The sequence below is a fragment of the Ictalurus furcatus genome, chromosome 6 (genome assembly GCF_023375685.1).
Source record: "Ictalurus furcatus strain D&B chromosome 6, Billie_1.0, whole genome shotgun sequence".
Lineage (NCBI taxonomy): Eukaryota > Metazoa > Chordata > Actinopteri > Siluriformes > Ictaluridae > Ictalurus > Ictalurus furcatus.
The window spans coordinates 9,221,708-9,247,216 of record NC_071260.1 but is presented as its reverse complement, the minus strand read 5'-3'; the positions used below and the strand labels follow the sequence as shown (position 1 = coordinate 9,247,216).

Here is a 25,509-nt window from a genome sequence, read left to right as displayed (position 1 = left end):
TTGATTTTTGGTAATGACAGGCCATGAATTGATTGATGTGCTGATGTATTGATATTGCTTAATGTAAAACTGACTGCATATGAATGCTATAATTAAAATGCACATTAGTAAGAAGTCAAGGTGATTGGACTTGTTTTATCATCTTTATCAGTCCTATTGGTGTTGGGAAAATTCCTTGGCATTTATATCTCTATGTGTGATTCACACCTGTGACGTCACAACAGACTAATCTGGACGTGTGAATTGGTGTGAAACTGCCGTGGGATATGTGTTGAGATGGTGGCTTGTTTCAGCTTGACCTACTTTAGGCCCCTTTCAAACTATCTGCCTTCGATGTTAAAAATGTGGACATGTTGTCCTTGAAAGTGTGTCCTTTGACATCCCTTAGATGTAGGTAGTTTTGACTTGAGGCAATAACTGTACTGTACATTATGGGGTCATGTGCTTATAGAACAAATGTTTTGTCTCAAGTGTACAGTTTTCTTGTTGAATATATGAGGTTTCTCTACTTATGTTTTAGATTATGGTATGTGCATAGGTTTTTGTCTTAGGCTCCATCCATGTGTCCATCTGTATCTGTTTAGTGCTCCAAATATATATCTGTATCTGTATATCTGTATTCATTTTCAAATTTGAATCAGAAGTGGATGTGATCTAGACCAGAAGTGGAATCTACTGCACTTTTTTCATTTTTTACTAAACTGTGGAGAATGATAATTTAAATACGATGGAAACATACAAGGAACACACAAGTTAATATATTTTTTAATGAATTAAATTATTAATTATTGGAGACCTTAGTAAAGATTTGCTGCCCTGTGCACAGTGGTGGCACTATTTCTTTTTTGTTTGTTTCTACAGAAACAAGTAATAGAAATATTATTTTATTTTGGAGCTCAGCAAGGCAAATCATGTGCATCCTATTTGTAGAATGTTAATGAACATGGTCTTTGTCCAACAAGGAGGGTTGCCAGGGTCATGCCATTGGGAAACAAACTTGCTGGCCGAAAAAGAAAGCCCAGTTTCCATAGACAAATATTGCTATAGCAAACAAGGGGAAAGTGTAAGTACAGACAATGTACCTACAATGTACCAACCATTTCTGTTTTAAGGAATATTGCAAATATTATGAGAGGGATATAAGGAGTGGGCAATATCCATGTAGTGTAAATATAGGAAATCAAAATGTATCAAGCCATTTTTGCATAGACTTAGGTTGGTTGGGAATTTGGATAAGACCTGGCAACCCTGCCTGCCAGCTTCATACTCAGGTCTTTTGAGTTTGCATGAAAGTAAAAACTTTTGCACACACTGGTCATACATAGGATGGCACTGTGATGCCAGTGTTTTCAAAAACATATTTTTCCCATCCATACAAAAATGTTGACAATGGAGTTTTCTTCACCTTGGAGGGCATAGACGGAAGGCCAAAAGACAGAGACAAAAGCTATGTTTCTGAAAATAGCTGTATACATGTGGACATGGCCTTAATGTGTTGTTGAGTTTGAAATGTACCCAATTTTAATGCTTGTTAAAAATCCTCCTATGTTCCTAGGATACTCCAGCCAAATAGGTTGTAATGATTCTGTCACGTCTGCTCCATTTCTTCCTTCTGCCCGTCAGCCTGGTATTCCTCCCGGACTTTGTTATGGTTTTGGCAATAGCCTTATCTGGGTGGCCACACGTCTGCATTGAGTGGGATGTTTTACAGACCAGGAACAGACCAATCAAAACAGATGCAAATTATGCCAGTTGACTGTTTTTGGAAGTGAACAAGTGAAAAACCAGAAGCATCTGATTGCCTGAAGCGTTGATAGAGATGCACAATCATGAAGCAGAAACACAAAAACATCCAACTGCTCTTTTTACTCCACTCCCAAGTCTTTTACTGTAATTACTGCTATAATGCACTCAGGATTCTTGATGGAATTGCCATTCTCTCTCTCTCTCTCTCTCTCTCTCTCTCTCTCTCTCTCTCTCTCTTACACATTTCTCTCAGGTTGTCCGGTGTCTCAAAATGGCTCTGGCTGTATGAACACTGTAATGGCCTTCCAGGGGTGCATGCGCCTCATCCTCATCAACAACCAACCTGTGGACCTAATGTACATCCAACAAGGGATTGTAGGAAGCTGGAATCAAATAGAGTTTGACATCTGTGGCATTCAGGACAGGTATACAGTCACAGGGGGTTTACCCTTTCCCTCTTTTTTTCATTTTTAAATGCCGGAAATGTGTATATTTGCCTATGTCTGTGTCAAATTACCCAATAATGGGAAAAAAACAGTCATATAAAATGTGAAGGTGCACATCAAAACAATGGGTTTTTTTAATGGCTTTTTTAAATGGTTTTTCCCATGCTTCGACGGTTTCCTCCTGGTACTCTGGTTTCCTCCTCCAGTCCAAAGACATACGTTGTAGGCTGATCCAGACATTTCCAAATTGTCTGTAATGTGTGTGAGTGTTTGGGTGCGATTGTGCCCTGTAATGGGTTGGCACCCTGTCCAGGGTGTCCCCTGCCTTGCTCCCCTACTCCCCTGGAATAGGCCCCAGGCTCCCTGTGAGCCTGTGTAGGTTAAGGATGAATGTGAACCCTTCTAGAACTGTTAGAACCTGTTATCACCAATAATCTCTACCAAACATTTTCTACTGCTGCTGATCAGACTTATGCACCACTGAGGAGGAATTTTAGCTCATTCCTCATATATATGGAATTTATTGCCTGAACAGCCCTCAGGTCTCACTAAGGTTAAGCTAGGGGTCTTCAGTTTTATCCACAAAGAACCAATGTGGCTGTAAGTTTCATTCCAGCCAAACAAGAGTCACACCCAAGTCCACCTGCTTAATGAGTCTATCTTGATCTTAAATTGACTATTAGGTTTTGTTCCTATTTTGTTGGAATGAAAGCCTGCAGCTACACCAGCTTTGTTGGATAAGATTGAAGTGGTCTGCTTCAGGCAGTAGACCACTACCTTGACATTCTCTGTAAATATTTCTGAATAAATCATTGTTGCCTTAATTATCACAAACAAAGTAGCCCCATACCATGATGCCGCTACCACCATGCTTTACATTTGGGATGATTTCTTTTGTATCATTTATCCACAGAAAATTGTCCCAGAAATGTTGCTGAACATCCAGATAGTCTTTTGCAAACTGAAATATGATGCAATGTTTGTTTGTTTGTTTTTTCCCCCAAAAGAACAGAGTTTTTCTTTATGGTGTCTCTTCATGAACACCATATCTATGCTGTTACTTGGGTTCTTGGGTTACTTGGGTTCTTTTTTCACCATTTTTGGCATTGCTTGCTGTGCTCGTGGTATGATCTTTGCTGCAGTAGGTCCCTTGCAATGTGTCTTGATCAGGCAATCATGGTTCATGTTAACATATCTTCCTTGAGAAGAGCAGATTGTATCAGTAATCAGACTGTGTGTTAGTTTTATATGGTATGGCAACTCTACTGCCAGACCTCCAATCTCATCTTATTAATTAGAGCACCTGGCTTCGATTAGCACTTGAGTAAGCTGTTAGCCCAGAGGTAAAATATTTTTTTCAAACCTAGACTGTGAAGTTTAAAATGTGCAGTCATCCATTCTGAGGTGATGAACCCCACATAAAGCACTTTATAAAATGATGTTCAAGTCATCAAATAATACATTTTTAATACCATAGTTAATGTTTTGAGGTTAAGAAGAAGAAGAATATTTCATCTGTGCTGTACAGTAGTTTTGCAAACTGGTGGATCAATGCATTTTTTTTTTCATATTTCAAAAAGAGTCACCTTTGATATACACAGCCTTTGTTTGCATCATAATAATTGAAGTCTGTATTAATGTGGCATGATTTTACTGATACATCAGTAAAACCGTTACACTTAAGCCATTGTTCAGCCCATGGAAATCTTTCCCCATTATGTTGCTTAGCAACTAAACCTTACTGTTAATAGTTTATTGTTTATTGTGAATTTTAGTTGCATATTCGTGTCACATTATGTCTAAGCACGCCATTTCCTGTGATAAAATAAGATGAAGTTTCACAGCAAATGTTGTTACTATATGATTTGTAAAATAATTAGAATGAACATTAATGCATATCATGGCTCTATGGTATTGTGTAGGGCCTTACATTTGTTCTGTTTATCCTGCAGGTGACTGGGCTGGTACCTACAGTGCATTCAAAATTCATAATTTGTCCATCATGTTGTCACTCCTCCACATTTAGAAACTTGTTCACATTGTTGCAGCACAATCAGCACTACAAAATATCCTCCGAGACAGCTAAGATAAAAAAAAAGAATTCTTGTTAAAGAAATACTTTCCTAAAGCATTGATAACAACACATGAAAGTGTGAAGCAAATATCATAGTGAAATAGCCTCCACTAGATGTTATTCTGTCTCTGAAGTTATAAGCAGCTCACAACCACTGGAGGCAGTTGAGATGCAGTTTGTGGACACTTCCTGTTGTTGGAAAACGAGCTGTGGCTTATTGCTATTGTTCCTTGTTTGTCCTTGCAAGTGAAATATCATTTTGTTCTTGGTACACAGTACAGAACAAAAACATCACTTTCATATCTTCCTACATGTCAGGCCTCCAGCAGTGCCTGCAGAGCCAGGCTAACTATTAGAGGCCTATTTATAAACAGGAAGGCATTCATTTTGTTATGCCACTCAGGTTAGTGGCTCTGCTAACGAGCTCAGTGCAACGTCCTCTGGTGTCTCTCATTACCGGTTTCTGGAGTCAGGGGGCCTCAATCAACCCGCTGCTGCATGACGGTGTATATGACAGCGGTCTACAGGTCCTGGATAAAGTAAACAAATGAGCAAGAAGGTGACTTACTAGGGGTTTTTTTTTTCAGCTATTGGAAATACAGTCGGAAAAGATGTCCAAGTGTCTTTTGCAATTATTTGGGTTGAATAGTGCTTGCTTAAGTATATTATTCTCCACATAAATGCAAGCCAAATAAATGAAAAGGCTTGGAGATATTCAGTATAACCATATCACTGTGTGATGTTGCTTTTATACAACAGTTTTATAAACAAGAACTTAACGTACCAGTGTAGTTATACTCAATAGAAGCACTCTTGGAAGGCTGCACGACCAATCAAATTAGTGGACCAGAACTAACTGTTGTATAATCAGTATGAACAATTCTTCGTAGATTTGCCATAACTGTGTCAATATTATATCATGGATATTTGCGTTGGCTCAGCTCTAGCTCATAGGAATAGACATAATGTTCATAATGATAACAATGAAACTAACAGCTACATGATATTTTACTCAATACATACCAGAAAATGGTTTGAACAGATGGTTATCATAATCAGACATGCAATACATTATAAAGGCGTTTTCTAACTAGTCATATTTCAACACACAAACTGTATACTGTCAGGAAAAAAAACAAAACAAAAAAAAAACAGAGTATATAATTAGTTTCACTATCTGTTAAATGGCAAAATCTCTTATGTAACTTATTATGGAAGCCATGCTTATTATCCTTACTAACTATCCTTTGGTAGAAGTGCATGAGTCACTGTCCTTCACTACCCTCATTTGACATCCAAATCTCCTCAAGATGGCAGCTAAATCGGATTACCATATTCCCGGAGAAATCTCCTGCCGCCTTCCCTGATGCATTGATATTTTGAGGCAGAGACATGCCCTGCCAGCTTGTCCGCGGAGAGTGGTTTTTATTAATAGTGAACTTGTGTGAACATGATGAGACCCCTCCATCAACGGCGCTTCTAAATCATTCATGACCAGCTGTCACGGTGCAATGGGTGACGGTCTCAGAGCGTTCAATGCCAGCTTGAGCGCTTGCCAGAAGGCAGAAGTGCTGGAAACTGTTAGACAGGGCCGTTTCTCCTCTGGTGCTCTCTTTGTGAGAAGACTTAGCCTGTGTATCATCTGCCTAAGTGCCAAAATCTTGCTGTGCTGTGCCCTGTTTTGTGTTTTGTTTTGTTTTGTTTTTTCCCCCGAAGTGATGTGATTTCAGGTAGTGTAGACGTTACTGAAAGTCAGACTGTTAAGTTTAGTTGAAATAGTTATTTTACTGAGCAAGAGGTTTTTTGTCCACGGCGTGATTTGTGGTCCCTGAGCAGCGCTGCATGTCTGTGCAACTTTGATGTATTCCCGGAAACCTCTTGGCAGTAACTTGAAGGATGAGCCCAGTGTAAACAAGGAAACAAGGGATAACCCAAGTAGCCATTTGTGCATTGGGTAGCACATGACCTATTGCTTTCCTGGGCAGGCTTTCCCAATATCATTGACTACTAGAGATTAGGAAGACATTTTATTTATTTGAAGCATTCTGTAGCAGAAATGGCTTGTTTCTCCTGATTATTTCCACTCATTTTTTGTGTGTGCTTGTTAGTTTTTCCAGTACTGCACTCAATACAGATCTGGATGTATTGTCCAAAAATCAGATTCACAAATAGTATGGCAAAACACTTTTACTACAGTTTGGGATGTAGCCAGTGTTTCATTTTACAAAATAATTAGTGTTAATACTTAAAACATTGTTACATTTTAAATTAAATAACTACAATTTCCTTTATTAACCAGCACATAATTGCACACCAAATCCAAAAAATTATATTAAAGCTTTACATCCTAGAGCTAGAAATATGCTCTAATGTCACAGATGAATCTGATGTAAACTTGCATCTGGGGTCCTGTTATTAAAAAGACAACGCTGAAACATTTTGAATGTACCTAATTTTACCGACATAGTGGGATTATAGAAATTATAATAAAAGGAACAAAGGATGTGCTGTTAGAGGAAAGTAATCAACCTCGGGGTGGTGTGAGGCCACGTTACTACCCTGAAGAAATCGAAGAATTTCTTTCTACCGAGAAACCGGAAAGTTGGAAAACTTTCTGACCATTGCAAAGAGCTCCTTCTATAAATGATAAATAACTGCCTCCTTAAGGTACACTCACACATACAGCGATTTTGTCGTTGCAAGTCGCCAGGCGCTGTTCTATGAAGTCGGCAGTAGGCGTTTCCATAGTAACATTTATCAGTGGGTGGCAGAATTAGTATTCCACTTTTGACAACAAACCAGTTTTCTTGCCGCTAAAATTAAACATTCTGGAGAGGGAGCATTTGTACATAAAATTCAACAGTGTGTGTGTGTATATATATGAGAAAAAGGAGCAGTGTGTGCTGTTTGCCATTTGTCTATCTGTGGCAAAAGCGCAAACGCCTGAATGTCTGCGTCCATGAAACAATTCAGACTCGCAGGCAGCATGGCGGATCACGGATCATGTGCACTGTACTGTCTTCACTCCCGTTAGTAGTCTCTGCACCAAGTCAAAAAGTTAAATTTTTTTCAACCATGTCGCATCGCTGGACACAACCACATTTAGTCGCCAACGCTCATTGTCACTCATGTTGCCAGCTCTCATTGAAAATGAATGGCCTCTGGTTGCTTTGTCACTGCGAGTTGCTGTATGTGAGAACATACCTTTACAGAAAACGTCTCCACATCTATGATTATACACATTTTTAAATGTTTATTTTTAGCCTTAGATTATTTAGAGCATCGACCATAAAAGTTCCAATGAATAAGATGTTATTATAGAAATGATCATTAGAACAAGTGCATTAATATAAACCGGTGATTTGAATTATGTGCTGGTATAGAAAATGAATTAACCTCATGACCAGATTTGAGAATTTAGCAGCACTGTGGTATAACATATATACTATGTCCAAGATTACATTGATATATGCTTGGATATTCATTTCCTGTAGTCCTCCCTTTGATTCAGTGTACCACAGGGAAACCACATGATTAATCCTGAAATAGCAAAGCTTACTCATCCTAATGCCCATTAGAAGGCATTACAGGCAGTTATAGAGAGGAAGTAACATAATTACCTAATTAAATTAGGTAAGAACATGGGCAGGAAATAAGGGAGCTTAAAGCAACAGTTCTGTGCCCTTCTTTGAACCTCCTTCTCTTATTGCCACAAGGATTTCCCACTACCATTCTTTTTATTTTCATTCTTTTTACATTTCCTTTCTTTTTGGCATTGCTGCAGTTACCTATACCCACAAACGTTCAGGTCAAACCCATGCAGGATCATTAAATGCAAACAAACACTTCTACACAAGCAGGATTGTAATTATCTGTGCTTGCACACTCATTACCAGTTGACAGTGTTCAGTCAATTTCAGGTGAAACACATGTTAATTCAGCTCTAGTGTCCAATAACAAGTCAAAGTTTTGTTGACCCACTTGTATGCTGGCATAAAATGCGCACTGGCCTTGTGTTATATTGGGGACAGCAGAGCCTGTAGTGGAGGCTTGGTTATGTTTTTTTTTGGCACTATACCTTGGACCTGCGTCTACTGCAGTGAAAGACATTTGCTTAACTCACTCTTAACGTTCCTCCTCAGCCGTCTGCTTATTTGGCTCACTGGATTTTTAGTCCAATATCTGATGGTATAAAACAGTCTGATTACACTGGCAGCATGTTTTAGCCAAAAAGATTCTAGCAAAACACTCGCTAATGTACTTTGTCCATTGTTCATGATTTGCTTCAGGTGCTACCCTACCTCCCGTTTCTAAAGTGGGTTTTGTGTTGCTGGCGCTACTGCTTTTAGCCATCCTGAAATAATGGAAGGTACACACTTCACAATTGCATTTCGCATGTCTCCATGAAACAGCGGATTGCTGGATCGAATGTATTTATAGTGCACTTCGAAAAATGCTGTTAATAATGGACTGTATGCCCAGAAATCCTTTTTCACATGTACTTGCAAAAAGGTGGATCATATGACCAAATTTATCAAATTTCTAATCAGCTTCAAGACAGAGATTTGTGAATTTCTTCAAGGTTACGCATTTCCTGAATTTAATAAATGTGCTAAATATAACCTATTTCCTCCAAGTGGATTGTCTGCGATTTTCTGTAGATAAAGAACATTGTGAGGTATTTATATTAGATTTGTCTCCTAGTTTTATTTCCTCAGATCGAGGTTGTCTATGATACCATGTTGGATTTCATTCTGCATATGGCTAGTTCTTTGATTGGTAACAAGCTTCAAATACCTAACTTGTCGCTGTAGTTAATTTTATTGATTTATGTATTTTAAAATACAATATCAAATGTCTATGCAGCGTTTCATTTGTTCTCTCCATGTCTGTGTGGGATTCCTTTGCACTCTCTGTCCTCCCTATTTCCCAAAAACAGTGAAATAGGTGGATTGTCTGTACTAAATTGCTGCCAGGTGTGAATGATTTTGTGAATGTGTCTGCATGGTTGCCATGCAATGGACTGACATTGCTTCCAGGATGTATTCCCATGTGGTGCATTGTTCCCAGGATCCACTGATACCCCAAACAGGATAAAGCACTTACTGAAGATGAATGAATAAATTAATAACAAATGAGAACCCTAAAATATATAATCATATATACAATATATATTTTGTATAATATATATATTTTTTAATGATACCATTTTTTTAAAATGACATTTTATTATTAAAGTCCAAGTGTTCAGTGTAATTTCTGTATGGGATACCTTGATTTGTCCTTTCTAATATGTTTATTGCTGGAGGCTGTTTAAAGCCTCCTTATAAGGCCTAAACTGCTGTCAATCCCTCTTCTGTAAGACTGTTAACTTTGTGTAGAGACTTTCATCTTCACCCATCGCCCGGACCTCTAAAGCTTCACTGACCATGTTATCACTGGTGTGCAACTACTGAATAATTTTATAGCCCACCAAAGACCTTCTTTCCTCAGCCTGACTAGAAATAACACAGCGGTAATTAAACCATCACCTGAAACATTATCTGGCACACAGTTGACTCCCGCTATAGCAGCTAATAGCTTCAGGAACGTGTCGCATTGTACAACGAGGCCTCATAAAGCAGCACCCTCACGGGAGTCGATGGCAGAAAGCTGTGCTTCGCGAAATAATATATGCAGCACTAAAAGGCTGGTAATTGTGAAATTTAAGCAGCCAGTGACGAACCAGCTATTAATCAAAATGTCTTGGGGAAGCTCATACATCTAAGCACTAGACTTTTTTTCTAGCATATGAGAAGATTTATTTTCACATTCAGATTTTCGTACATCTCCACCGAAATGTCAGCAGGTCAAACGCATTAAATCTTATCTACAGGCTTTTCAGAATGCAAATCAATACATGTCTGATAATTGGGAGGTCAGATCCTGATTGCATATTTTAGTTCCTATATCTGATTAAATAAATTGCACCGAAAGAAACTCATTATTTTAGTGTTCTTTTGTAAAATTCTTTTACTGAGAAAACTTGAGTTGAGGATTCATATACTACAGATTTAACAGTTTAAACGAACTACTTTCTCAGTGCTCAGAATGTCATGAACAAGTCCTTCAAATGAGGAAAGGAATTTTAATTAATGTCAGTTTTATCCTTTTAGCCAGCATTTCTCTTGCAAAAAAATATAAGATATTAATATTCGCTCAATGAATGCGGATTTGTTTGAGCTTCTTCTTCTTTTTTTTTATATGTCCACAATGTCAGCAAGTGAAAGAGTTCCCTTTAATTCCTTCACTTTTTTTATTTAAGAGATGGCTTGCCATTCTCTGTCACAGCGCTTCAGAGTAAGGCCAGCTGTGATGAAAAAATTCAAGGAGATGTCGAGTTAATTGAACGCTGCTATCTTTTTTCAGTCTCACTAAATTGGCTTTTTGAATTCTGAGGCAGTAATACTCAGGCAAACATGGGTGCTGTTTTCTTCCCCGCAGTATTTTATTGAAACCTAGATTGAATTTCACAGGTAAATACTGCCCAGTTTAGATTTAATGTGGTCCATATGATAAGCCATCATAACTTCATTACCGTTGCATATTTTGTTTACCCTTTTATTTTCTGAATTGTTTGTCTGATGCGCTTTTCTCGTTATTTTTCTTCTTTTCAGATGTCTCCCTAATTTCTGTGAAAACGGCGGCCGCTGCTCTCAGACGTGGTCTTCTTTCTACTGTGACTGCACAGGGACGGGATACAGTGGTGCTACATGCCATAACTGTAGGTACCTCGAGTACCTCCACAATTGCAAAAGCCAATTTGTTGAGCACTTTCAATCTAAAGGAGTCTGGTAAACATGTAAACCGTGTTATTCCAAGGAATCAGTAAGAAAAGACTCTACAAAGGCAGTTTTGCACTACACAGTTGTACCAATTTATCTTAATAACAGGGCTCTGCTGCAGAAGCTCCCTGCTATTTACTATGTTTTGTTTCCTATTTGCACTAAATTTATGTCTATTTGAAGAAATTCTCAGGCTGCTGTCATGAAACATAATCGTGTAAAAAGGCACTTGAAGGTCGTCCTGGTTTAATTACTGAAAAGATGGACACTGTGTATGTATATGAACACCTCCTGTGTACATTTCTCTCTTTCAAAAAAGAAAAAAAAAAAAAAACAGAAAGCAGTGTAGACTTACTCTGATGGCTCTGACCTTCTTGTCCTGTCAGTGACAAAATGATCTGATGTGAATATAAGATTCCATCAATGACTTTCCTCTCAACCTGAAATGTCTTAGGTGCTTTGTTGAATTCTCAAAAACCCATTTTTCCTTTTTTGACTTTTTCCTCAGCTATCTATGAAGCCTCATGTGAGGCCTACAGACTTGCAGGAAGCACCTCGGGCTACTTCTCTGTCGATCCTGATGGAAGTGGCCCTCTGGGTCCAATTCAGGTCTACTGCAATATGACAGGTGAGATGTTAACACACGTAAAATGTTTGAAAAAGCCTATTGGATCATAGCACATTATGATTTATGTAATTCATCCCATGTCCTCTTAATACATAATATTTGATACCGAGAATCTTTATTCCATGGTGCTACTTGACTTTGATTAGAGATAATCTTGCACCAGTGAGAGATTTAATCCTCCTTCATTACAGCATGAAAAGTGGATTTGAAAATTCGTGTATGGTTGTATAATACTTATTTTGGTTTAATTTATTATATTCCAGTATGTTCTTGTGTGCAGTCTGTAATTTATAATTAACACATTGCAGATGTAATGGACCTTGGAGCTACACCAAAAACATATATGTATAGATAAATATTTTACATGATTAAAATATATATATATATATATATATATATATATACGGGGCAGCTGTGGATCAGGTGGTAGAGCAGGTTGTCCACTAATTGTACGGTTGGCGGTTCGATTCCCGGCCCACATGACTCCACATGCCGAAGTGTCCTTGGGCAAGACACTGAACCCCAAGTTGCTCCCGATGGCAAATTAATGCCTTGCATAGCAGCTTTGCTACCATTGGTGTGTGAGTGTGAGTGTGTGTGTGAATGGGTGAATGAGACACAGTGTAAAGCGCTTTGGATAAAAGCGCTATATAAGTGCGCCATTTACCATATATATATATATATATATATATATATATATATATATATATATATATATATATATACACACACACACACATATGTATATATATATATTTTTTTATTTTGCTAACATTTATACTCCCTCATAATTTATTGGTGATTAAAGACAAAAGGATCCTGATATTTCAGTATATCAACCCAAACATCCAAGATACTACAGCAACAGAAAAATAGTTTGAAAGTAACCATTAGCATGGAGTCAGAGTTTGGCCATGAACTTCATTGTGTCCAGACCTGGTTTGAAGATTTGATAGATGCTTGATAGCCGAAGGTTTCAAGAATCTGTTCAGAAGATAGGAAAATAGATTGGAGGCTGTAGTAAAGGCACATAGTGGGCATACAAGTTGTTAGAGATCATTAATATCATGTTTAGATACAAATATTTATAACTGAATTTTTGTTTTATTTTTGCACTGTAATGAAGGAATTTGATTTGATAACCAAACACACTAAATGTCCTTGATTAAACATAAGGGTGTGCATACTGTTGCACTTGAGTAGATATACTCTTACACTGCTACACACACAAAGCCTGCTACTTATGATGATTACTGGTTGCATAATATCCTCAGAACTTTGCAGCTTCACACGGTTATGCCATCTTGACTATCCTAATATTGTCCTGTTTACAGTATTAGTTACAGTAGTTACACTGCAAAAATAAAATAAAAATCTCATTATACCACAGCACTGTTGAATTCTCAAATCTGATTGGTCAGAAGGTGTTGATTAATTTTCTGTAACAGCATCTCTGATAGCAGTAGAGTGACACTCATATAATCTAATAAATGGATTAGACACATTTAGTAATCATTGATGTGGTGACACGTTCTGTAGGGAGACAGTTTATTTAACATTTACAGAAGAAGTCTCCAGTGTCAGTGCTTCATAACAGTCAAAGGACAGAGAATGTTACTTCTTATCCAAGTGATAACTTGTTTTGCAGACGTTCCAAAACAGTAAACATACTGTAACTATAAAGAGTTAAAAAAAAAACATGTTTTTTAATAAATAAAAAATTGTAATCATTGGTCATTTGCTGTGGTAGAAGAGGAATAAAGCACTTTGGGATGTGCTGCTCTTGGAAAATTATCAGCTTCAATTAATTCAGAGAACACTAACACTTCACACCTTGATTATTTTCCTACAATAACAATCACTGTCGTGTTTCATTCCTTACTTATGACTAAACAAATAACATTATACAGTAAATAATTATTATTTTGCTTATTTCTAGGAATAATTTATAGTTTAAAATTTTGATTATTCTCGAATTAGGGCAAAATTATCTGCCAATAGAAGAAGTATAGTGCACTCCAAGCTATGCAGAGTATCGTGCTGAATTGCTGAACTTCCACTCGGTCAATCGGGTCCTGCAGTGTTGTACACTGATCTTCTCATACACGTTCATGTTATTTCCGCTCTGAGCCCCAGAAAGCATCTTGTTTATTGCACTGTGGTCCTAGAAGATCAATATTTCATCCCAGTCTACACGTATATATATGCGGATGGATTAACAATAAAAATTGACTTGCCTTGTCTTCATTTTCCAGAGGACAAAGTATGGACCATGGTCCACCACAACAGCACCGATCCAGTCCGAGTCCAAGGATCGACACCAGAGAAACCCCACAAAGCGCACTTTGACTACAGCGCCTCGCCGGATCAACTGCGAGCCCTCGTGTCGCAGTCAGAATACTGCCAACAGACTCTGACCTATCAGTGCAGGAGATCTCGACTCTTCAACACATGGGGTGAGTTCAGTTTGTTGGTACAGCATACTGTAGATTGGCTTCAAGACTAATGAACCAGTTAACCAGTGAATCCAGCTTTCTTGTGTAACCTTGGCCTTAACTCTTTATCCCTTTTCCACACAGCTTAATTCAGGGTTTTCTTACTGTTAGTCACGATGGACAGAACTTTTTGCTTTCACCAAGAAGAAAATCGCCGTGAAGGAATAATTTCCCAAAAGCACCATAGTGTACGGATAATCTTAACTCTTAGACAGTATCTTGAAAGTGGTGCTCGCTCAACCATTGTACGTCGTGTGTTTATGAAGCTTTGGGGAAATTCACAATGTGGGTCAGCTAATCATAAAACCCCCGATTAGTCGTTACTAAAGCAAAGACTGCACACTCCTGTGAGTCCCCAGGACCAGAGGAGAGGTGAATTGCACTTTTTTGTTGTTATTATTGAGCAAATACTTGAAAAAAAATATTGCAAATATTGCTTGTACTAAATGGAATATAGTAGAAAATAAAATCCACTGGTCCAAATCAGCTCATTCTCACTAGCTAATGACTGGTAGTATTTTCAGAAAATGGATGAGGGATATTGCTAGAAGCTAGAACAGTACTACTGCAATGGAGGCAACCAGCTCTAAATCCTGTCTGGAAAATGATGATGATATATGCTAATCAAACCCTGTAGTGTTATGACTAGCTGACTGTTATTTCTCCTCAGCGTTTCATCCGTCTTGTCCTTTAAACAAACTTTGTGAGCGCTTCCCCCAGGACTAAAACATGCCTGTCGAAAAAACTCTTTCCTCCCAGGCTGCATTATGTTAGAAATATGCATATGCTTGTGATTTATTATTTTTTTTAAATAAAAGATATGGCTTAGTTCCTCTGAGGCAGGTATAGTGTCATGACAGATAATAAGATTGTTATTCTGCTGCCATTAAAGGGAATGTTCTCTTTTTGTTGTCTTCTGGCTCACTGAGCTTGAAAGAAAACATAATTAGTCGCATTGTTCTGTAACACCACATAAACCATCTCTCATTCTCTCTCTCTCACTCTCTCTCTCTCTCTCTCTCTCTCTCTCTCTCACTCTCTCCATTTATCACTCTCTTACACAATCTCTGCTCATGTTGTGTGATGGTGATTTTATTTTTAATAAAGTCTTTGAGGTACACTACACACTGATCTCGAGAGAAGATCTCTTCATTTTGTTCTGTAGTTTCTGAAGCATTATTCTGTAACTTAATTTATATCAGCTGTGACTTACTTCCTGCTTCTGCTATGTGATGGTTATGCATATAACAAGTGATTATACACATAATGAGTAGAATAAGTTAACGGATGCAAGAGTTGATGAAAATAGCCATGCACCCCCCCCCCCCCCCCCCACACACACACACACACCTTTAGACAATCCTTTGTTTTTCTGGTGTAAAGAAGCAACAGTACCAGATAGCAATGAAAATGCTGCCATGTATAGAAGACTCTTTCCCTGCAAAAAATATATTAAATATTGAGAGATTTTTCAGCTTGTTTTTAGATGTTGTTACTCATTTCTTCAAGCTTTGAATATTCTTAATCTATTGGAAGGTAAATTTGCTTCTTTCTAGAAATAAATGCTTGATTGAAAATGAGTTGGTTATTAACCTATATCTTATACTAGGAAATACTAGATTTGAATAAATTTGACTATATTCAAGATATTTTCTTTTTTTTTTTTTTTTTTTTTTTTGCAGTGCTGACCTGCTGAGATCATTGAACATTTAACACCAGCTGGAATTTTTACCTTAAGGGTAGCCTTTAGCATCCATCCAAATAATAGCAATCACAGTCCAATTTAGAAATGCCTAGAGTAAAATTTCTGACAAAATTCCTTAGAAAAAATATAATGGGACATAAAAACACACATGAGTTTAAATGAGTCAAAACAGAGAGAAAGACCACACTTGGAATTAGCAGGATTTGAAGATCTCCTGATCATAAGGCAAATGAATTTATGTCTATTGAATTTTATGTTTATTGTTCACTGGTTAATTTGTTGAATCAACTTATTTTTGAAATGTTGAAAAATCAAGTAAAATCAAGCATAAATTATGTTTCAGTAAAATGGATAATGGATTAATGTGGACAATAAATAAGCAGACAGGAGTATTAAGCAAACTTTAATATTAGGGGTGTAATGATATACTCTGGTCATGAGTTGATTTGATTCACAGTACTGGCTTCAAGATTTCCATTCGATTCTTAGAATTTTTTTTTATTTGAATGAAAAAAAAAATATGATTGAAAAGATGCCTTATGTTATTTCTGAATTATAAACAATGCAAAATAGTGTGCATTTTTGTCTGAATAAAACTAAATAAATTAAAAATTGCTATGACGATTTAATACCGTAAACAAAATGTACTACAGGTTCACTAAAAATAAATAAATACATTTATTTATTTAAAAAAAATAAATAAATATATTTATTAATCTTCCCAAATATTTTGATTGAATAAAAAGTGTCTGACCTGGGGACGTAAAAAAAAAAAAAAAAAAATCAACTGAAACATAATGAGCTTCGTACCAAAAATAGAACTCCAAAGTCGGCTGAAATGCTTGGTTTCCGTGGCATTTGGTGCTGTTTGAAAGCTAATGAAGAGCTCTTTTTAACCATTATAATGTGGTTGTGTAAGTGTATAACGTAAAATGCATCTTGGTCGTTGCAGTCCAGAGCTTTCAGGGTATCGAAATTTCTCTCCATGAAAGAATATGATCACTTGACCAGCGTGCAACAATGCAATTGCATTTCATTTAAGCAATGTCACACAAGCAAGAGTGCTGTGATTTGGGATAGGTACAAGGCATCAAAGCAGGTGCTGTAGGTAATCACAGTCACACTCACTTTATAGCATGTCAGCTAGCTGGCTAGCTAGCTTACATTGTTTTGCAAATTCCTGTTAAAAGTGTGTCCAGTGAAATTGGCGTCCCTTCTTCCTTTTCATCTTCGTCTGATTAACTTTCATATTTTAAGCCAAACGTTACAGTATATTCCTGAAAATGATCGTTTGCCATGTCCGCTGATTATATCACTAACTCTATTGTAGTAATGGTTTTGAACTAGGAAACTTACAACCTTATAATATATGGTTATAACTGTATTACAACATCTGCAACAAAAATAGTTTGAATATGGAATAAGCTAGCATACTTCTTTTCAGATATATTTACAACTAACCCTAGCAGTGTACTTTTCTCAGTATCAGTGCATCTAAATTACATATTACATTTCTTCAGATACACTTAGACATGACAGTATATCAAAAGTAATCTGTACATCTCTCAGAAATATACATCAGTATGCTTGTTGTAATCTTACTAAAATGAACTTCATTACACATAGTTAACTGCATATCTGAGAACAGTATGTATACAGTGTAGTATATGTATGCAGATTTATATGAGATTACTGGAGGAGAGACTCCTCAGATTTAAGCAAACATCTTCCTTATATTTCCATCTGATCTCTTTGCTGTCTAGGAGAAACTAGAGAAAATATCTTTTTAGATTTTCTTTGTCCCATGGGTGAAGTTAGCTACATTTGTTTGCCCGAGCTGATTTTTTGATTCAACTAGAAACAATGCCCAAACGAATAAAGCTGTTCCTCCGCACTCATTTGGAATTCTCTCTGAAACAATGTGCAAACATCTTGGAGCTCCTCCGGTACAGAATATTCATGGAGCTGCATCCTTCTTTGATTTCTAATCTGGCTTTTGTCCCAGACACCCAATAATTACAGCCCTGATGAAATTCCACTTGACACTAATGAAGCCTAAGCCAAAGATTTATTGGAGCATGTCAAGATTACTGCACTTTATTACATACATTTGGATATGGAGCCTTAAAGTATCCCATTATTATAGATATCAATCACTGTTGCCTGGTTACTGCATGTCTGCAGCGTGCAAACTTTATCCTCAAGGAAATGAAGAGCTTATCATGTTTAAGGCATATTATGAAAGTTAAACTTGCCATTGTATTCGCTACAGACTAACTCAATCTGCATCTGTTTATCTTCAATAAAATATGGTTTAGAGTTATGACATTTTTAAAAAAGAAAAAGAGAGAGAGGTAACTGTTTGAGTGTAACTTTTGGCGGTAAAGGATTCATCATTCATATGTTCAAAGTCTTCTATAGCAATCAAGAGAAGAGAGTAGAACATTTTACAGAGATAAAAAAAAAAAATGAGGCTGTGGATGAATGTTTGAGAACAGGCACAGGCAATCGTTGAGGAGACGTGACACAAGAGCCAGAACCCCGACTCACTTTGATCTCCAGCTCAGTCAAAGATGACCTTATTTTAGTAGCTAAGAATTCAAAACCCCTCCATACTGGAGGTGATAGGAATGGTCCAAGATTTATTCCAGGACATCTTTAGTGTGAAGAATCAGGGCCAGGACTGTAGTGTATTACTGTATTTTCAGGTGAACAGTTCATTCTTGTTTCTGTAAATTAAACAAGGTTTATATACATGATATTATGACCAGTGATTAACTATAGCTGAAATAGTTTCATGAAAGCTTATTCTAGCTTCTAAGTGACAAAATAATCCTCCCTGTCACGCTGCCTCATACACACAGCAGAGAGTCAAACACATGCCTCATGATTCATGCTAACAAACAGCCCAGATGTTGAAAAGAGCACTTAGTGGGAACGTTTTAATTAAATTGCACTGCAGGAGCAACAGTATTGCTTAAATCTGTCAAAAAAAAGTCTAATCAGCTCCCAACATTCTCCTAAAAGATCTCATTCAAAGGGTCACCTCATTCGAAAATGACATCACTATAGCTGACTCTTTCAGAAATATTTCCAGTCAATCTAAGAATAGATTATATTAATAATGAGTTTAAATGTAAAATTGAGACAGAAGTGAGGCATCAAAAAAATTTTTTACTCATCATTGGAGTCATTGTATTTCTTTTATTTATCATATTTTGACAAGATAAACAGCAGTAAAAACTTTCTTACACATGTCAATGAAATGCTACTGGTGATTTGAATAATAAAGTGAAAAAAACAAACAGAAATAAGAATTATACATTGTTATAACCAATTGCAATAATCCCCTGAAATGTTTAACTGTTAAAATGCTTGAGTGAGTCAGATCATTTGACTCGGCTCACTAATAGGAGCCGATTCTTTTGGTTCCCACACATGTTCATTGGCATTTTTTGAGTGTGTTTTATTAATGTGTATATGTGTAAATGTGTGTGTGTGTGTGTGTGCATAGATGGTGCTCCCTTATCGTGGTGGCTGGAGCGTGGTGGTGAGAGAAGGACATATTGGGGCGGTTTACTGCCTGGTGTTCAGCATTGTGCCTGCAGCCTGGAGGAGAACTGCATCGACATGAACTTCTTCTGCAATTGCGACGCTGACCGAGACTCATGGTAACCAAGCAAATGATAACATGTTAATTTTATTGTAACAATACATTTGCTTGTGTAGTCATTTAACAAACAACTAGACAAGGGCCTCCAAAAACATAGTTTAACCCAATACTGTCACTGCTCACAGGGAAAACGATACCGGGCTCCTGTCCTATAAAGACGACTTACCAGTGAGGGGAATAGTAATAGGAGACACAAACCGAGCAAGATCTGAGGCAGTCTTCAGTGTTGGACCCCTGCAATGCTCTGGTGACAGTAGGTGATCTTTTTTCCCCTTTTTTCAAACGTAAGCCTTTGGATTAGACGTCGAATTTTCTGCACCTAATTAAATCCAGCTGTGACTCAAAGACACAAATCTTCTGAGAATCTCTATTCTTTCTGTCAGAGTCTCTTTGGAACGCAGCATCTTTTTACGATGAGGCTTCATACCTGCTCTTCCCTGCCTCACAAATGGAGCTCTCCTTCGAAATCTCCTTCTACTTCAAGACCGGCTCGCCCTTGGGAGTCTTTGTTGAAAACGTGGGCACGCAAGACTTCATCAGAGTAGAGCTGAGCTGTGAGTGTCTCATCAGTCTGCCTTTTTAATCCGCCCGTTACATGTTCATCAGCAATGCATAATGCACTTAATCAAGCAGCTTTACAGTATAATACTTCTCAAGATGCATATATATCAGTTTGGATGGGGTTTAGCGCGTGTTTCTGTCTATAAGACACCCGATTCAACTTGATAATCAGCCGAGGAAGTGATTCAGGTTTGATAAAGCAGAGAAAACACTAAATGCACAGTAAACACAGAGTGATACAGAGTGGAATGATATCAAGATAAACAGGAGTGTTATTTTATCAGCACTACAAATCCACTAATGCACTTTGGCGTGTCCCTTAATTTAGAGAGCCGTGTTATCAGTTTCGCCAGCACTTTGGTAGATATCATGGCCAGATCTACAATTTTATTAACATTTTATTCAAGGTTTGGATTTTAGATTGTCAGTCAATATGCAGTGAGACAATGAAAGTGCTGTATTTGTTATAAACTCAAGTTTTGTGCTGGCATTTTCAGCTCCTAGCAGGAAGGACATCTTTCTCTATAAAATCTGTCTACTAGTCTGTTTACAGTGCACGGCAGTTACTACAGTTATCCTGTCCAACATGACCTACTCTTCCGTATGTGTATTTTGGTTTCAATCCTAAAGTAGTCATGTCATTTTTAAAAATTAAATATAAACCCTACGAGTCAGCCCCCAGAAACACTGAGGGGGGAAAAACAAAGGTAGAAATGCCAGCACTGTCAGCATGGTATGTGAATTGTGTTCCTCAACCTCATCTGTTGTGGTTATTATTATTATTATTATTATTATTATTATTATTATTACTGTTTACAGCTACTGTTATCAGATGTGCATGGGAATCATGGAGCTATTATTTTTGTTTGTACCTTCCCGCAATATTTTCTAATGAAAAGAAATTATGGTTTCTTTTGATGGTTTAGTTGGCTGTATTTCCCAAAATATAAACCAAATAGTAGTCTAATTTAAACCACCTCGACCCTGAACAGGCAGATACTAAAGATGAATGAATGAGTGCAGCAACTCACGTTCACATGATGAATGAAGTCTTTGTCCCACGAACTTCTCACTTGAGCGACTTGTTGCATCTCACAGGATCCAAGGCACAAAGCACATCTCTAGTCTTAACCACTTCTGGCAAGCTTTCTTAAAATAAGAAAAGAAAATAATAGTGCACCTCCTATCTGTATTTATATATAGATATAAATATCTGTATTTGTGGTTGTTTAGAATACATTATCAGTTCTATATAATCTAAATAATGTATTCAGTTGCACCCTGATTACTTGTGCTATACTCAGTGTTATTTGGACTTAACAAAGTGATGTCAAGTATTAGTAATTTCTCAGAAATTGATTTTAGTCACATTTCCTAATTACACTACCACCTCATGTTCAGGTTTGCAAGATCTTGCAGGTCTGCAAGATCCCAAGCATGTGATTTTTTTTTCTGTGTGTATATTTCCTTTAACACTGTTTATTTTACTAATAATGAAGATAAAGATGAATCTCCATCTATAGCCCAATGCAATACTTAAATATTAAATATTTACAGTGCGCTCCACTAATATTAGCACCTTTGCTAAATATGAACAAAGAAAGCTGTGAAGATTTGTCTTCATTGTTTAACCTTTTGATCTTTTGTTACAAAAATCACAAAAATACTCTGCTCTCATGGATCAAACAATTGCAAACACAACACAGAACAAAAGATCAAAAGGTTTAACAATAAAGACAATTTTTCAAAGCCTTCTTGGCTGATATTTACCAAGGTTGCCAATATTAGTGGAGGGCACTGTATTGTGTTCTAAACGTGGGACCTTCTGTTTGAATCCACGTTTTCTCCCTCAGCTTCTTCAGTTGCTACCTTCTCGTTTGATGGGGGCTACGGGCCGACTGTGTTAAATGTTAAATCTCCAGTGCCATTGAATGACCGGCAGTGGCACTGGGTCCGAGCTGAGAGGAATGTAAAGGAGGCATCGCTGCAGGTGGACCAGCTGCCTCTGCGCTTCCTGGAGCCTCCAGCACACACACACATACGCCTGCAACTCAACAACCAACTCTTCGTAGGTAAGCCGGCTGGAGACTTAAAAATGGCCCAGAGAGACAGAGAGAGGAGGTGTATTATTCAGGAGCTGGATGCTTTTACAGTGCATCTGGAAAGTATTCACAGCGCTTCACTTTTTCCACATTTTGTTATGTTACAGCCTTATTCCAAATTGGATTAAATTCATTATTGTCCTCAAAATTCTACAAACAATACCCCATAATGACAATGTGAAAGAAGTTTGTTTGAAATCTTTGCAAATGTATTAAAAATAAAAAACAAAAAAAGCACATGTACATAAGTATTCACTGCCTTTGCCATGACACTCAAAATTGAGCTCAGGTGCATCCTGTTTCCACTGATCATCCTTGAGATGTTTCTACAACTTTACTGGAGTCCACCTGTGGTAAATTCAGTTGATTGAACATGATTTGGAAAGGCACACACCTGTCTATATAAGGTCCCACAGTTAACAATGCATGTCAGAGCACAAACCAAGCCATGAAGTCCAAGGAATTGTCTGTAGACCTCCGAGACAGGATTGTATCGAGGCACAGATCTGGGGAAGGGTACAGAAACATTTCTGCAGCATTGAAGGTCCCAATGAGCACAGTGGATCATCCGTAAATGGAAGAAGTTTGGAACTGTTACGAAGCGTAGACGGAGACGAGCGCGGGCGAGCGGAGAGATGACGTGAGGAAGAGTCCAGAACGAGAATCGAGTCGGGACCGAACAGGTAAGCTGTGTATCAGGGACGTAGGCAAAAGCGTAGTGAGAGACAAGCGTGAAGTCGAGCACCAGGGAAAACACTTATAATGAAATCGGCTTGGTAAACAAACAGAGACGAGGCTGCTGAGCGGTTACTTCGCAAGCGGCTAATGCTAGGGAGGCCCTTATATAACCTCAGGTGTTTGCAGGTGTTCGTGATTAGAACTCTGGCGAACTCGAGCGTGGGTATGACTGGGAGGTGTAGTCCTCCTCCGCCACGTCCCTGGGCGGCACTACACTTTGTGAGCTGCCGTGCCGATTTCGCCGTGTTGTAACAGAGCCCCCCCCCAAAGGGCTCACTCCGGGAGCCGAAGTTCCCCAAGGCCTCCCCCCCCTCCGGGGGGCCGGTTTGTCTGGATGAGCCGTGTGGAAGTCCTTACGCAGGCCTGCGTCCAGAATGTCTCGGGCTGGGACCCAGCACTGTTCCTCTGGTCCATACCACTCCCAGTCTACCAGATACTGAAGTCCCCCTCTCCTCCGTCTGGAGTCTAAAATGTCGCGGACGCGGTAGGCTGGGCGGCCTTCTATCTCCAACGGTTCCGGTGGGGAATCCTCCGGCATCGCTGTGGCCAAGGGGCCTGAGATCACAGGTTTGAGAAGTGAGACGTGGAAAGACGGGGCGATGCGACTGTGTCTCAGAAGGTCCAGATGATACGTGACTTCGTTAATTTGCCTCAGAATTCGGAAGGGCCCGATATACTTCGGTTGAAGTTTTGTGCACGTGAGGGGTCTCAAATCTCTTGTGGAGAGTCACACCCTATCCCCGGGTCAATAAATAGGGTGAGCCCTCCGGCGCCGGTCGGCCTTTCGTTTAGTGATGTGGGACGCCTGCACCAGCTGTTGATGGGCACGCTCCCAGACCTGCTCACTTCGGCGGAACCACTCATCCACTACTGGCGAGTCCGTGTGAGACGCGTTCCAGGGGAATAATGGCGGTTGGTAACCCAAGACACACTGGAACGGGGTGAGCTGGGTGGCGGAATGCCGTAGCGAGTTCTGGGCGTATTCCGCCCATGGTAGGTACTGACTCCAGTCCCCTGGGTTGGCAGAGCAGTAAGTCCGAAGGAACCGTATGACTTCCTGGTTGGCCCGTTCTGCCTGTCCGTTAGCCTGGGGGTGGTAACCGGACGTGAGATTAATAGCGACCCCCATCTTCTTCATAAAGCTGGCCCAAACCCGCGATGTGAACTGTCGCCCCCTATCAGTCACAATCTCCTCGGGGATGCCAAAGTAGCGAAAGACATGTTGAAACAGGAGTTCCGCCGTGGTGAAGGCAGATGGGATGGCTGGTAATGGAATTAAGCGCAGGGACTTCGAGAACCGATCTACGACCACCAGTATCGCGGAGTTCCCCTGCGACTTCGGCAAGTCGGTTATGAAATCGAGGGCCAGATGGGACCACGGACGTTCAGGTATGGGTAAGGGCACCAACTTCCCAGCCGGGAGCGCACGTGGGCCCTTGGACTGAGCGCAAGAGGAACACGAGGATACAATGCGCTGAACCTCTCTGGGCATGTTGGGCCACCAGTACTTCTCGGCCAGCAGTTGGTAAGTGCGGCGGGCCCCTGGGTGGCCCATGGCCAAAGTCGTGTGGGCCCAGGTGATGAGTTCGAGACAGTACCGCTTAGGCACGAACTGTTTGTCGGGAGGACAGGCTGCTGGGATTCTTGTGCTGGGAATACGGGCTAAGTTCTGTGCTAGGGGCCACTCCAGGGCGCCCACTATGCAGGAGGGAGGCATAATGTAACTCTCTTTCTCCGTCGGCCGCTCTGGGGCATAAATGCGAGACAGAGCGTCGGCCTTTGTATTCTTTGAACCAGGTCGGTAAGACAGGGTGAACTGGAACCTGGAGAAGAATAAGGACCAGCGGGCTTGGCGAAGAGTGAGCCGTTTGGCGGTTCGTAGATATTCCAGATTCTTATGGTCCGTGAAGATAACAAATGGGTGTACTGCCCCCTCCAACCAGTGTCTCCACTCTTCTAGGGCCAGCTTGATGGCCAGAAGTTCACGGTTCCCCACATCATAGTTGCGCTCTGCTGGCGACAACTTCCGGGAAAAAAAAGCCACGGGGTGTAACTTGGGACTCTCGCCAAACCTTTGCGATAGAATTGCTCCCACTCCCACCTCCGACGCGTCGACCTCCACGACAAACGGCCTGGAGGGATCCGGGTGTCTGAGAATGGGAGCCGTGGTGAAAGCCCGCTTAAGTCTCTCCAGAGCCTCCTGGGCAACTGGGGTCCACAGCAGTCGCCTGGGCTTACCTCTCAGGAGCGACGTCAGGGGTTGCGCTACTTTACTGAAGTCTCTAATGAATCTTCGGTAAAAATTTGCAAAGCCAAGGAAACGCTGCAACTCCCTGACGGTTCGCGGAGTGGGCCACTCCACGACTGCCTGAATCTTACGCTGGTCCATGGCGACTCCCCTTGGGCTAATGATATACCCCAGGAAAGAGATTGTGTGCTGGTGGAATTCGCACTTCTCGGCCTTTACGTACAGCTGGTACTGCAGGAGGCGTTGCAGTACGTGCCAGACATGCTGGA

General features: G+C 39.4%; 1 protein-coding gene across 2 annotated transcripts in view; it reads left to right on the top strand.

Annotated features, from left to right (window-relative positions):
* cntnap5a (contactin associated protein family member 5a) overlaps positions 1 to 25,509 on the top strand; it is a 145,925-nt gene that overhangs the window by 100,721 nt on the left and 19,695 nt on the right. For both annotated transcript variants that reach the window (XM_053626449.1, XM_053626448.1), the window contains exons 10-17: positions 2,000 to 2,171; positions 10,923 to 11,029; positions 11,599 to 11,718; positions 13,974 to 14,174; positions 19,433 to 19,589; positions 19,717 to 19,844; positions 19,975 to 20,145; positions 22,006 to 22,224. In XM_053626449.1, coding sequence (XP_053482424.1) covers positions 2,000 to 2,171; positions 10,923 to 11,029; positions 11,599 to 11,718; positions 13,974 to 14,174; positions 19,433 to 19,589; positions 19,717 to 19,844; positions 19,975 to 20,145; positions 22,006 to 22,224 — 1,275 coding nt within the window. The remainder of the gene's footprint in view (positions 1 to 1,999; positions 2,172 to 10,922; positions 11,030 to 11,598; positions 11,719 to 13,973; positions 14,175 to 19,432; positions 19,590 to 19,716; positions 19,845 to 19,974; positions 20,146 to 22,005; positions 22,225 to 25,509) is intronic.